The sequence below is a fragment of the Dictyostelium purpureum genome (assembly GCF_000190715.1).
Source record: "Dictyostelium purpureum unplaced genomic scaffold DICPUscaffold_109, whole genome shotgun sequence".
Lineage (NCBI taxonomy): Eukaryota > Evosea > Eumycetozoa > Dictyosteliales > Dictyosteliaceae > Dictyostelium > Dictyostelium purpureum.
The window spans coordinates 24,773-37,119 of record NW_003519446.1 but is presented as its reverse complement, the minus strand read 5'-3'; the positions used below and the strand labels follow the sequence as shown (position 1 = coordinate 37,119).

At 24.7% G+C, this 12,347-nt stretch overlaps 6 protein-coding genes across 6 annotated transcripts; 3 read left to right on the top strand and 3 right to left on the bottom strand.

Annotated features, from left to right (window-relative positions):
* Positions 1-1,298: 1,298 nt before the first annotated feature.
* DICPUDRAFT_151879 (uncharacterized protein) lies at positions 1,299-5,203 on the top strand (the record flags this gene model as incomplete). Its single annotated transcript, XM_003287699.1, has 2 exons — positions 1,299-1,719; positions 1,785-5,203. 2 exons carry the CDS (start codon positions 1,299-1,301, stop codon positions 5,201-5,203), a joined length of 3,840 nt encoding a protein of 1,279 aa, XP_003287747.1.
* Positions 5,204-5,368: 165 nt separating this feature from the next.
* DICPUDRAFT_87725 (uncharacterized protein) lies at positions 5,369-5,836 on the bottom strand (the record flags this gene model as incomplete). The annotated part of the gene is made up of 2 exons (XM_003287687.1): positions 5,369-5,512; positions 5,597-5,836. 2 exons carry the CDS (start codon positions 5,834-5,836, stop codon positions 5,369-5,371), a joined length of 384 nt encoding a protein of 127 aa, XP_003287735.1.
* Positions 5,837-6,074: 238 nt separating this feature from the next.
* DICPUDRAFT_32960 (uncharacterized protein) lies at positions 6,075-6,479 on the top strand (the record flags this gene model as incomplete). Its single annotated transcript, XM_003287698.1, has 1 exon — positions 6,075-6,479. One exon carries the CDS (start codon positions 6,075-6,077, stop codon positions 6,477-6,479), a length of 405 nt encoding a protein of 134 aa, XP_003287746.1.
* Positions 6,480-6,687: 208 nt separating this feature from the next.
* DICPUDRAFT_151876 (uncharacterized protein) lies at positions 6,688-7,049 on the bottom strand (the record flags this gene model as incomplete). The annotated part of the gene is made up of 2 exons (XM_003287686.1): positions 6,688-6,876; positions 6,942-7,049. 2 exons carry the CDS (start codon positions 7,047-7,049, stop codon positions 6,688-6,690), a joined length of 297 nt encoding a protein of 98 aa, XP_003287734.1.
* Positions 7,050-7,420: 371 nt separating this feature from the next.
* On the bottom strand, positions 7,421-9,790 carry DICPUDRAFT_151875 (uncharacterized protein; the record flags this gene model as incomplete). Its single annotated transcript, XM_003287685.1, has 2 exons — positions 7,421-8,817; positions 9,250-9,790. The coding sequence occupies 2 exons, from the start codon at positions 9,788-9,790 to the stop codon at positions 7,421-7,423; spliced, it is 1,938 nt and encodes a 645-aa protein (XP_003287733.1).
* A 991-nt stretch (positions 9,791-10,781) lies between these two features.
* DICPUDRAFT_151874 (uncharacterized protein) lies at positions 10,782-12,244 on the top strand (the record flags this gene model as incomplete). Its single annotated transcript, XM_003287697.1, has 2 exons — positions 10,782-11,390; positions 11,480-12,244. The coding sequence occupies 2 exons, from the start codon at positions 10,782-10,784 to the stop codon at positions 12,242-12,244; spliced, it is 1,374 nt and encodes a 457-aa protein (XP_003287745.1).
* Positions 12,245-12,347: the final 103 nt, after the last annotated feature.

Sequence of the window (12,347 nt, the reverse complement as noted above, 5' to 3'; positions counted from 1 at the left end):
GTATATAATTATATGAATATGTACATTTAATAATTAACCTTATAGACAATAATAACCTAAAAAAAATACAATAATAAATATTTGCGAAATTTTTTTTTCCCATATAGATTTAATAAAACTAATAATAATATAATTTTAATCATAATAATAATTCATTCAATAATAATAAATATTTTTTTTTGTATTTTCTTTTAATAATATATAATAGGAGTTAATAGCAATAATAATGGAAATTATAAAACTTATTTAATAAATATAGAATAATAATAAATAGAATTAAAAAAAATTAAAAAAAATAAAAATAAAAAACATTCTATAAATAAATATGACCATATTGTGCACAAAAAAATTTAAAAAAAAAAAAAAAAAAAAAAAAAAAGAAACTATATTTAGAAAATTTAGATTATATATCATTTAGTAATGTATTTAATAATTATATTTATTTATATTTATTTATATTTATTGGTGTGTTTTAGGTTGTGTGTGTTAATGTGTGTTGGTGGTAGAGAATTAAATAAATCACACCCACTTTTTTTTTTTTTTTTTTCAACACAAACACACACATTACTATTAATATTAATAATAATATTTTTTAATAGAAAAAAAAGAAAAAAATATTAATATTAATAATAATAATAAAAGTAAAAAAAAAACTCTATTTTTTTTTTTTAGTTTAGTTTTGGGGGAGGGGGGGGAAAAAAAAAAAAAAAAAAAAAATAAAATAATAATATTATTATATAACTTTTATATATTTATTATTCAAAATATATTGAAAGTTTTTTTCATTTTATTTTATTTTATTTTTTTATTTTTTTTTTAATTTTTAAAAATTTATATAATAAAAAACTATATTATATAATTTTGAAATATAACAAAACTTTTTTTTTTTTTCCTTTCAGTTCTTTATTTTCTCACTATCACAACACTTTCACACTTAATTTTTGTTATATTAATTTTTACATATATTTTTAATATATTATTTTTTCCATATTGTTAATAAAAATAATTTTATTAAATATACTTTAAAAAATAATAATAATTAATTCTATTTGTTTTTTAAATTTTGATGTTTTTTTTTTTCTATTTATTACTTATAATTTAATTAAAAAACTCATTCAAAAATAACTAATATTATAAAAAATACACAGGAAACAAATAATATTCAATATTTATAAACACAGTTCCCTCAGATCACTAATCAAATAATAAATTCAAAGAAAAGAAAAGAAAGAAAAAAATTAAATTTTAAAATTTAATTTTTAAATTTTAAATTTTAAAATTTAAAAAAAAAAAAAAAAATGAGCCAAAGTAATAGCCCTAACAGCAACAATAATAATCACAATAATAGCTCAAAAGAAATTAATAACCTAACATCAATAAGCTCATCAAATAATATCAACCAACAATTTAATAATCCACACAATGATAAATTAGTTTTACTATGTTCGTCGTGTCACAACAAAATCCCTCAAGATGTTAAAGAATTAAATGAAAAGGTTTTACCTGGTTTTCACGATCTTAAATACTCATTCACCTGCAAAAACTGTTCTTCATCTAAAACCCCAATCCTGTTCCATTTGGGTAAATCTTGGAAATGTGTAATTCATACCGCCTTATTTAATATGGAAAGACAAAACAACCAAAGATTCTTTCACCATTCGGATGTTACAAACTATGTAACAAAATATCCAAATGTATTTTTACATGATAAATCATTAGGTAAGCATATTAAATAAATATAAAATTATAAATAATATCATATTAATATTTTTTAATTTTCTTAGCTGATATTTCAAAAGCAGTATCAATGGCTTTCTTTAATAATAAGAACTATTTTGTATCTGGTGGTCCATATACTGGTAAATGGGCAAACCCAAAGCCATCAGAAGTTGGTGATATTGACCAAATGGAAAATATAGACTCACCACCAAACAATGAAAGCTATTATAATGGTATCGAAGAAGTAGGCGGTCAAAGTAAACAACAACAGCAACAACAACAACAACTATTAAGCCCATCTAGATCAAGATCAAGATCAAGATCTCGTTCTCGTTCAAGATCACAATCTGTATATAGTGGCGCAAGTGGTAGATCTCGTTCGAGATCAATAAGTGTTTCACCAAATGGTACAAGAGGTCGTTCAAGATCAAGATCAAATAGTCGTTCAAGATCTCTATCAAATAGCAGTGCCAGTTTATCGAGATCAAGATCAAACTCATTAAACAATAGAAATAATAATAATAATAATGAACGTCGTGATCGTCGTGACCATCAAAACGACTCACCCTCTCGCTCTCCATCCCAATCAAATAGCGAATCAGAGTCAAATAGTGATTCTGAATCATATTTAGAAAAGAAATATCTTGTTTGTTCGACTTGTAAAGAATTATTTTCGTTTGATCCATCATTAAGCCGTGTCGCACCCGGTCAGTTCGACAAGAACTATGAATATGTTTGTAAATTTTGCTCTGATGATAACCCACAATTAAAACACCATCCAAAATCATGGACCAAAATAATTCATACTGCATTGCACAATTTAGAATTAGAAAAAAAAGTAAGATTCCACCCCAAAAAAGATATATATCAATATATCGTTCAACATCCAAAAGAGTTAATGATCGATTCAAAACAAGAGGTTACACCTGCCATCATCAACTTCATTTTATTATCGGGTAGAAGTTTATTTATCAACTCTTTTATAAATCAAAGACTCTGGTGTAATAGAAAGAAAAGAGATAAGGTCGAAACAGATTCTAGAGGTGTTTTATTATTGAGTAAGGAAATTTCAAAGAAACGTTCTCACACTGATTTCGAAGATCAATCTGTACGTGATCACCAATCCAACAATGGTGCCTCCCATCACCATGACGGCAAAGATATGGGTTCACCATTAATTTCAACTTCAATATTAAATTTAAATCATCGTGACCATCGTGATCAACATGGTAATAACTTCCCTGGCTCATCTTCTCATCACGGTGGTGGTAATCACCATGGATCATCACATCATGGTGGCAACAATCATGGATCGTCTACACATAGCAACTATCACCAACAACAAAAATCAAATAATGAAATTCTTAAATCAACCATTCTTTCAAATTTAAACAAAAATGGTGGTGTTGTAAACTCTGGTAATGTTGCAATTCAAAATATTAAATTTACCCCACTACTTTGCAATCATTGTAAAGGAGTTTTTCCAAATGCTGCAGCAGAACTTTTAGAAGATACTCCAGGCATGATTATTCCAAGTCATATTGATAAACGCTACACCTATATTTGTGGTAATTGTAGTGATAAAAAAGTAGCCACTTTAACCCACCTACCAAAATCATGGAAAGTTATTGTTCATACTACTCTTTATAATCTTGGCATCATCAGCGGTCAAAAATTTTCATCAAACAAAACACTATATTCATTCATCTCTGACAACTCAAATACTTTATTATTAGGAGGCAAAACCATTGACTATTTAAACAAAAATTTGAGTGGAGTACTTTCATCTTACAAAAATCTATTCTGTTCCTCTGGTAGAAATATGTGGGGAAATGTTTCACAATATCAAGAAGATGGCAAAAAAATGAATATGGATGAAGATGATGATAAAAATTCTGATGATGAATATTCACACAGAAAGAAAAAATTAAAATCAAACAATAGTAATAATAGCAATAATATCATCAGTAGTACCAATAATAACATAAACAATCTCAATAATAATAATGATAAGATGATAATTGATGAAACAGAAACCATTTCATTGCATAATTCCCCAACTGCAGTAACAAGTAATATTATTTTAAATCATAGTAATAACAATGTAAATAATCTTTCAAACAGTAATAACATCCCTTCCTCTAAAGTTATTTTATTATCAAATAATAGCGGTAATAATGGTAATATAAATAACAACAATAGTAATAATAATGTAAATAATTTATCATCTAAAAGAAATGATGATCCACCATTTAAAAAAGATACTACAATCTCAACTCAAACTTCAACATCAACTATTTCTTCGCCATATACACAAACAAATAGTAACAATAATAATAATAACAATAATAATAATAATAATAGCAATGGTAGTATTAATAACATTAGTAATAATAATAATAGTAATAATAATATAAGTAATTTCAAAAAATCAAACCCCTCTACACACCAACAAACAAATTTATCATCTCCTTTGGCATTTAAACCCAATGATTATAAATCTTCTGCCAATAAACCATTACCAACATCAGCTAATAAAACTCCACAACAATATCATCAGCCTCTATTCGATGAAGATTTGGTCGATGATAATGCTGAAATTATTATCCACGATGAAAGAATTCAATCATTAGTTGGCTTCTTAAAGGTCAATGTTTCAAGTGATTTGAAACTACTAAGAAGAGAAATTGAAGATATGGAAATACCAGAACTACGCAACTTGGAATTTAGATTTATTTTAAAGAAGACCCCAATTTCATTAAAACAAGAACCAATGTACAGTATTAAAGACTGTTTATTCCAATATAACAATAGAATTACCATTGAAATTAGATCAATTGTACCAAATCCACAACAATCCCAACAATCATACTCTACACCAAATCCATTTTTAATGTCTCCACTTAACACACCAAACAAATTAGCCAACAATAATACAAATAGTGGAAATATTTTACAATCACCACAATTCTCAAATATTCCAGACATCTCTGCTTTATCAAATCACCCATTATTAGTCCTCCTATCACAATTTGTAAATCCATCAAATACCACCACACCTCTTCAATCAACACCATCGCAACAATCATCCCAGCAACCAATTAATAAAAAATTACCAATTACCAAAATCTCATCAGATTTAGATGAACAAGACGTTCCAAACCCAAAAGAATCATTTTCACCACCAACCAAATCATCATTAAATCATCACAACCAAAGCTTAAATGAAAGAGAAAAAGAAAAAGAAAGAGATAAAGATGAAGATATGGTCGATGATTTAAATAATGAAGATTTAAAATGTAATGACAAAAACTTTACAAATCTTTTAACAACTGTTACCTCAACTTCAACCTCGTCATCGTCATCAACCCTATCCAATAATGGCACACCATCCACAACAAATAATAAGAGAGATGAGAGTAATAATAGTTTAAAACATGAATCAAATTCCAATTCACAACCAATAGGCGCAGCATTAAACTAATCAAATATTACAAATCTTCCTTTAACTATTTATTGTTTTTTAATGTTTTTGATAAAAAGTTTAACTATATATAAAAAAATTGTAAATAAAAAAAAAAAAAAAAAAAAAAACAAATACATATTTTAATTTTACTATTGAACACATTATTTATATTATTATATTTTATTATTTTTCCTCATTTGTAAAAATAACCTTTAATCTATCGAATAAACCCCATTTCTTTGATTTCATTTTGGCTTGTGATTTAGTTGATAATAAAACTTTTGACTTTTCTACATAATCTGGTACTATATTAATTGAACATGGATACTGTTATAAATATAATAATAATATTAGTAATTTATTCTTTAAAGGATAATGATATATGGTACCACATATATTTTGATTAATTACTTTAGTTAAATATTTATTTTCTAAAATATCTTTAAAATTTGAATAAACTTTATCTGCTTCAATTTCTAAATCTACTAATTTTCTTTTATCTGTTACATTTTTATTTTCTCTATATTTTTGTTGAATTGTTTTAGTGAAGAATGATGAAACACAACGTTCTTTTCTTGATTGCATAAAAAACAATTTACTTGCTCTAATTAAATTTCTATACATATGAAGATTTTTAATTGTTGTTGTCATTTTTATTCTTTTATAATATATATACTATATTTATATAGAAATATTTAAATTGAGATGTATTTATAAGTATTATAATTATCTAAAAAACGAAAAATAATTTAATTTTTTTTTTTTATTTTTTTTTTTTAATTTGTTTTTTTTTAATTTTTTTTTTATTTTTTATTTTTTTTTCATATTCAATTTTTTTTAATAAACATCACAATTACATATTTTTTCAAAAATAAATAAATAATTAAAAATGTTTAGATCAATTTTAAAATTAAATAGAAACAGTTTAAATAGTATTAGATTATTTTCATCATCAACTAATGGTGGAAAATTTACTATTTCAAGCAATGTAGATAAAATACCAAATAATGAAATTTCAAATGTTGAAAAATTAAGAAAGAAATTACTATATCAAAGTAAAGAAAGAGGAATGTTAGAGAACGATTTATTATTAGGTAGTTTTGCAACCAACAATATTCAAAAATTAACAGAACAACAATTAAAAGATTATGATTTATTATTACAACAACCAGACCCAGATATTTTCAATTGGATTTTAAACAAAACTGTTATACCAGACGAATTCGAAACTGAAGTTTTAAAAATGATCCAACACCACTGCCAAAATGACCCATTAGGCTATACAAGAAAATAAACAATTATTTTTAATAAAACAACAACACCATAAAATTAAATTAAATAAAATGAAACAAAATTTTGTAAATAAATATAAATAAATATAAATAAATATAAATAAATTAATTTAATATTTATATAACTATAATATATATAAATTTCTTTTTTTTCTTTTTTTTCTTTTTTTTATTTCTATTTTATTTTTAAAAATTTACAATTTGGTTTATTTATTTTTTATCATTGTTTTGGGTTCTATAATCTACATTTGGATCATCTTCTGCAAAATTATTAAAACTTTTATTTAATGCAACTGTACCATGTGCGAATGCTCCTGCTAATGTAATTGAAAAGAGAGTCCATTGAATCTTTGGTCTTACTGGTATAAATTTAATCATTGCAAGTACTGGACCGGCCCACTGCAAAAAACATATGAAATTAGTAAAAAATCACCACAAACATATCCATTATAAATAAAACTTACAAGAAGCTCTAAAAAATCGAAATTTGCGCCCTTTCTCTCTCTTTTGATGGAGGTTTCATGTTGGACTGGATTGTAACCATTGCTGTCATTATTATTGTTAACTTGCATTTTATTTTAATTATTTTAAAAATTTAAAATTAATTTTAAACATAAACCAAAAAATAATAAAATAAATAAATAATTATAAATATATAAATAAATAATTGGAATGAATATTAAATTAAATTAATCTAAAAAAACAAAAAATAAAATAAATAAAAAATAAAATTATATAAAAAAAAAAAAGTTTTTTTAAAAAAAAAAAAAAAAAAAAACGAAATAAGTTAATTTCCATTAATTTTCGTGATAAAACAGAAACATTTAAAAGATATTATTCGATTTTCTTCTTTTACTTTTTTTATTTATTTTTTCATTTAATAGAACACAAGTTCTTTTCTAAAAAATAAAATTATAATTCTTTAATTTATTTTGATTTATTTTTAATTTTTTTGGTAAAATGACAAAATAGAATTTAAAATAGTATAGATTATTGATATATTATTAATGTTATTGATATTTGATACTATATTAAAAATATTGTATTTTGAAATATTGTTTTTTGATAATTTTAAAAAGTAATGTTTTTCAAATTGTTCAATATAGTGTGTTAAATTATTTTTGAATGATGGTAAATCTATTAAAGAGAAATCGATGTTGTTGAAAAATGAGGTTATTGAATCTTTTTTAAATGTTTTAAAGTTATTTAATAAATATATAATGGTATTGATAAATAATTGGGCTTTTAAACTGAAATAATCCAATTTTAATATTTGATTTAAAAAACTAGTTGAACTAGTTTGAATTATTTGTTGAGAGATTAGGTCTAAATTATCTGTAAGAAAGTCCAAGTCGTATTTGTAGAGAAGATAGAGTACTTTGGGATGCTTCATTGACAGTATACTCCTGATAAAAGAAACCAGATAGGTCTTTTTGAAAATAACTTTGGAGGGTTTTCTTTTTGATTTTAATACCGCTTTAATTATTTTATAATTATCTGTGGACAATAACTTTATAACTAGTTTTGAAAATATTTTAAAATTGTTAGATTCATAATGAATTTGGGTAGCAGAACAGGTGGTAAGTGAATCGATGCTTAAAAACTGCTTTAACAAGAGCACATCTTTGTCTAATAATACTTTGCAATCGGATAATAGAACATTGTTTTTTTCTTGATACAAATATAAAAACCTATGATACATTTTGGAAATTTTTCTTTTTTTTAATTCTGTAACATAATTTTCATCTGAATAAACATTTAAGCTGTTGTAATATAAATATTGTTTCTGTATATAGCCTCTTTCTAAAAAATATTGAAATAATTCAAAATTTAAGATTTCATCTGAAAAGTCTAATGAGTCTGGGAAGAGTGGAGCTAAATATTTGACAAGATCGAAGTAACCATTTCTAGCGGCATTATATAGTATTGGCATTCCGCTATTGTTTTCTTTAGAGTAGCAAAAATAAACTTTATAGAGATGATCTTTTGGAAGATTATAATAAATTTTAGCGGTCTCTATGTCACCAAAGAATGCATTTATTGGGTAATATTCTTGTAATTCTGAGCGTGATGGTTTTACTACCCACTCACTATTTACATCGTAAAGTAAATACTTCACAATTTGATGTTTTGAGTCGAATAAACAAACCGGTATTGTTATTTTGGTTTTTATTGAGATAAAATAATTTAAAATATATTTTAAATAGTCCAAATCGTGTAGGTCACAACCTGCATGCTTTAATATTCCTTTGAAATGGATATCTTTGATTTGATCGGCCATATTATTCTCCACTAAATATTTAAACTCTTTAAAAGATGGTCTGAAATAGTAATTGATTGCTTTTATTATTATTTCCCCCTCCAATTCCCCAAAATATTTTTTTGAGGGTCCCAAGATTAATTGGTTGGCTTTGTTAAGGTTCTGAAAAATATTTTGGTATAGTTTGAGGCTACTGATTGGTAATTTTTGTGGGGGTGGGTGTAATTTGCTGAACTTTTCAAAATAGAGATTTAGCAAATCAAACTCTATCAATATTTCCAATATATCATCGTTTATATTTCTAAATAAAAAACTTAGTAGAAGAATATCACCCTCTTTCATCTTTAAATCATTTGAAAGAAAATACCTAAAACAATTGTAATGATCACTTTTTATCGTTTTCTCGAGTAAATAGTAGCTCCATGGCCTCGCATAATAGCTACCATTTTGATATAATTGGTAATCTTGATAAATTCCTTTATAAATTTCTACATTGTCATCACACTCTATACCTCTGTCTAGGTCGGTTATGAAAACCTTTTTTCCTATACCACCTGTTTCATCATTTATAGTGTAGTTTTTTAAATAATTGAATATCTGTATATTGCCTGATTGCGCTGCGTCTGATAATAAGCCTTCGGACATATCAATAAAGTTTTGATGGAAATGAGTAAAAAATAATTTAAACCTTTCGAATCCTAGAGGTCTATATCTGAGTAGTTCCTGTAAGTCTTGTTTATCTTTGATTTGAATATTACAATACCAATACCGCAATGGTTCATGAACTGCAACGTTAAAATAAAATTGAAATACATAATCTATCAAGTCATGTTTTTTAGTTTTTATTAAATTTTCGATTTTGATATCTTTAATATTAAATGATTCTGAAATATCATTATAAATCCAATAGTTATAATTATTTTGACCCCAATCTTTATATTTTAAAAAAAATTTAATTTTTTTAAATATTACAATATTATTAAAACACTTTTTATATAATATATAGTTTAAATCATTATTATTATTATTATCATTAATATTGTGACTATTCATATTTTTCTTTTTTAAAAAATAAATAAATTTTTTAAATTAAAAAAATAAAAATAATGGTGAAAAAAAAAATAAAAAATTTTTGAGAAAAAGACATTAAAAGATAATAATAATTTCATTTAAAATTAATTGGATTTTAAATTAAATCCAAGAAATGCCTTAAATTATTTTACACTCAAAATAGACAATGATAATCGTCATCAATCAAAATTTTACTAATGTTATTTTATTTTTTATTTTTTAATAAATAAAAAATAAAAAATAAAAAATAAAAAATAAAAATATATAAACATTATCATTATATTTATTTATTTAAATAACTTTTATTTATAATTATTTTTAAAAGTAATAAAAAAATAAAAAATAAAAAAAATAAAAAATAAAGGGGGTTATAAAAATTGGTAATTTATTATTTTTAATATTTTAATTATAGTTTTATCAAAACTAAAAAAAAAAAAAAAAAAAAAAAAAACATAAAAGAAAGCCGATTTTGTTTTACATATTATAATTTTAAAATATAAATAAATAAAATAATAACATTGTCCAATCAAAAATTATAAAAAATGTGTCATTTTCAATTAATATTTAATATTAATAATTTTTTTTTTTTTTTTTTTGATTTTTTGCCAATTGTTATGATAAAATTATTATTTTGATGATTTATATTTCTTATAAATCTAAATAACCAATCAAAAAAAAAAAGGTATCTTAATAACTTTTTGATCAATACCCACTTTTAATTAAACTGACAAATGTTATTTTTATTTTATTTTTTATAATTTTTTTTTTTGATTCTTTTTCATTTATTATTTTATTATTATTTTTTATTTTTCAAATAAAAATAAATTATTTAGTCTTATTTTTTATTTTATTTTAAATCTAAATATTTGATTATTTTTTATTTTTATTTTTATTTTTTCTAACAGTATAAATAGGATAAAAAATTAGTTTTAATTGTCATTTTATAAATTAACAAATAACACTAATTACAACAATGTATCTTTTAATATCCCTTATATTATTATCTTTTTTAAATGTTTCCTTTTCGCAAAAAGTTGGTAAATTCAGTCCTGAGGTCCATCCACCTATAACTTGGCAAGAGTGTGCTGACGATGGATCATGCAAAACTATGAACGGTGAAATTGTCATTGATGCTAACTGGAGATGGGTTCATTCTGAACAAGGTACAAATTGCTATACAGGTAACACTTGGAATCCAACATTATGTCCAGATGATAAAACCTGTGCTGAAAACTGCTATCTTGATGGTGCCAACTATGAAAGTGTCTATGGTATTACTACTGAGGATGACTCGGTGCGTCTTAACTTTATCACCCAAAGTCAAGGTAAAAACATTGGATCTCGTACATTCCTTATGGCAAATTCCACAAACTACCAAATGTTTTATGTTTTAGGTCAAGAGTTTAGCTTTGATGTTGATGTTTCAAACTTGGACTGTGGTCTTAATGGTGCTCTTTACCTTGTATCAATGGATAGTGATGGTGGTATTGCTCGTTTCCCATCTAATGAAGCAGGTGCCCAATATGGTACTGGTTATTGTGATGCTCAATGTCCAAGAGACCTTAAATTTATTAGTGGTTCTGTAAGTTATAACAACACAAAAGATTTGATATTAATTTTTGAAAAACCTAATTACTAACTTGATTATTATTAAACTTCATATTTAAATAGGCTAATGTTGAAGGTTGGATTCCATCAAGTAACAATCCAAACACTGGTTACGGTAACCACGGTTCTTGTTGTGCTGAAATGGATCTCTGGGAAGCCAACAATATGGCCACCGCTTTAACTCCACATCCATGTGATACCTCTAGTCAAACCGTTTGTGAATCTGATAGTTGTGGTGGTGCTACTTCATCCAATAGATATGGTGGATTATGCGATCCAGATGGTTGCGATTATAATCCATATCGTATGGGTAATACTACTTTCTTTGGTCCAGGTCAAACTGTTGATACTAAATCTGTTATGACTGTTGTTACCCAATTCATCACCAATGATGGTACTACCACTGGTACTTTGAAATCAATTAAAAGACTTTACGTCCAAAACGGTCAAGTTATTTCCCAATCCGAATCCACCGTTCCAGGTGTTGCCGGTAATGAAATTACTGAAGATTTCTGTCACAATCAAAAACAAGTATTTGGTGACAAAGATTCCTTCACTAAACATGGTGGTCTTGCTGCAATGGGTGATGCTTTGAAGAATGGTATGGTTCTTGTTCTTAGTCTTTGGGATGATTATTTAGCTGATATGTTATGGCTCGATAGTAACTACCCAACTACTTCACCAGTCACCGAACCAGGTGTTGCTCGTGGTCCATGCTCAACCTCATCTGGTACTCCAACTGATGTTGAATCTAAATATCCAAATGCATACGTTGTTTATTCAAACATTAAAGTTGGTCCAATTAATTCAACTTTTAAAAATAACTAAAAGAAAAAAAAAAAAAAAAAAATTAATATTTTTCCTTTTTTTTTTTAACAAATAGTTTTATTTCTTTCTTACTTATATCTATATTTATTATCATCATTATTTA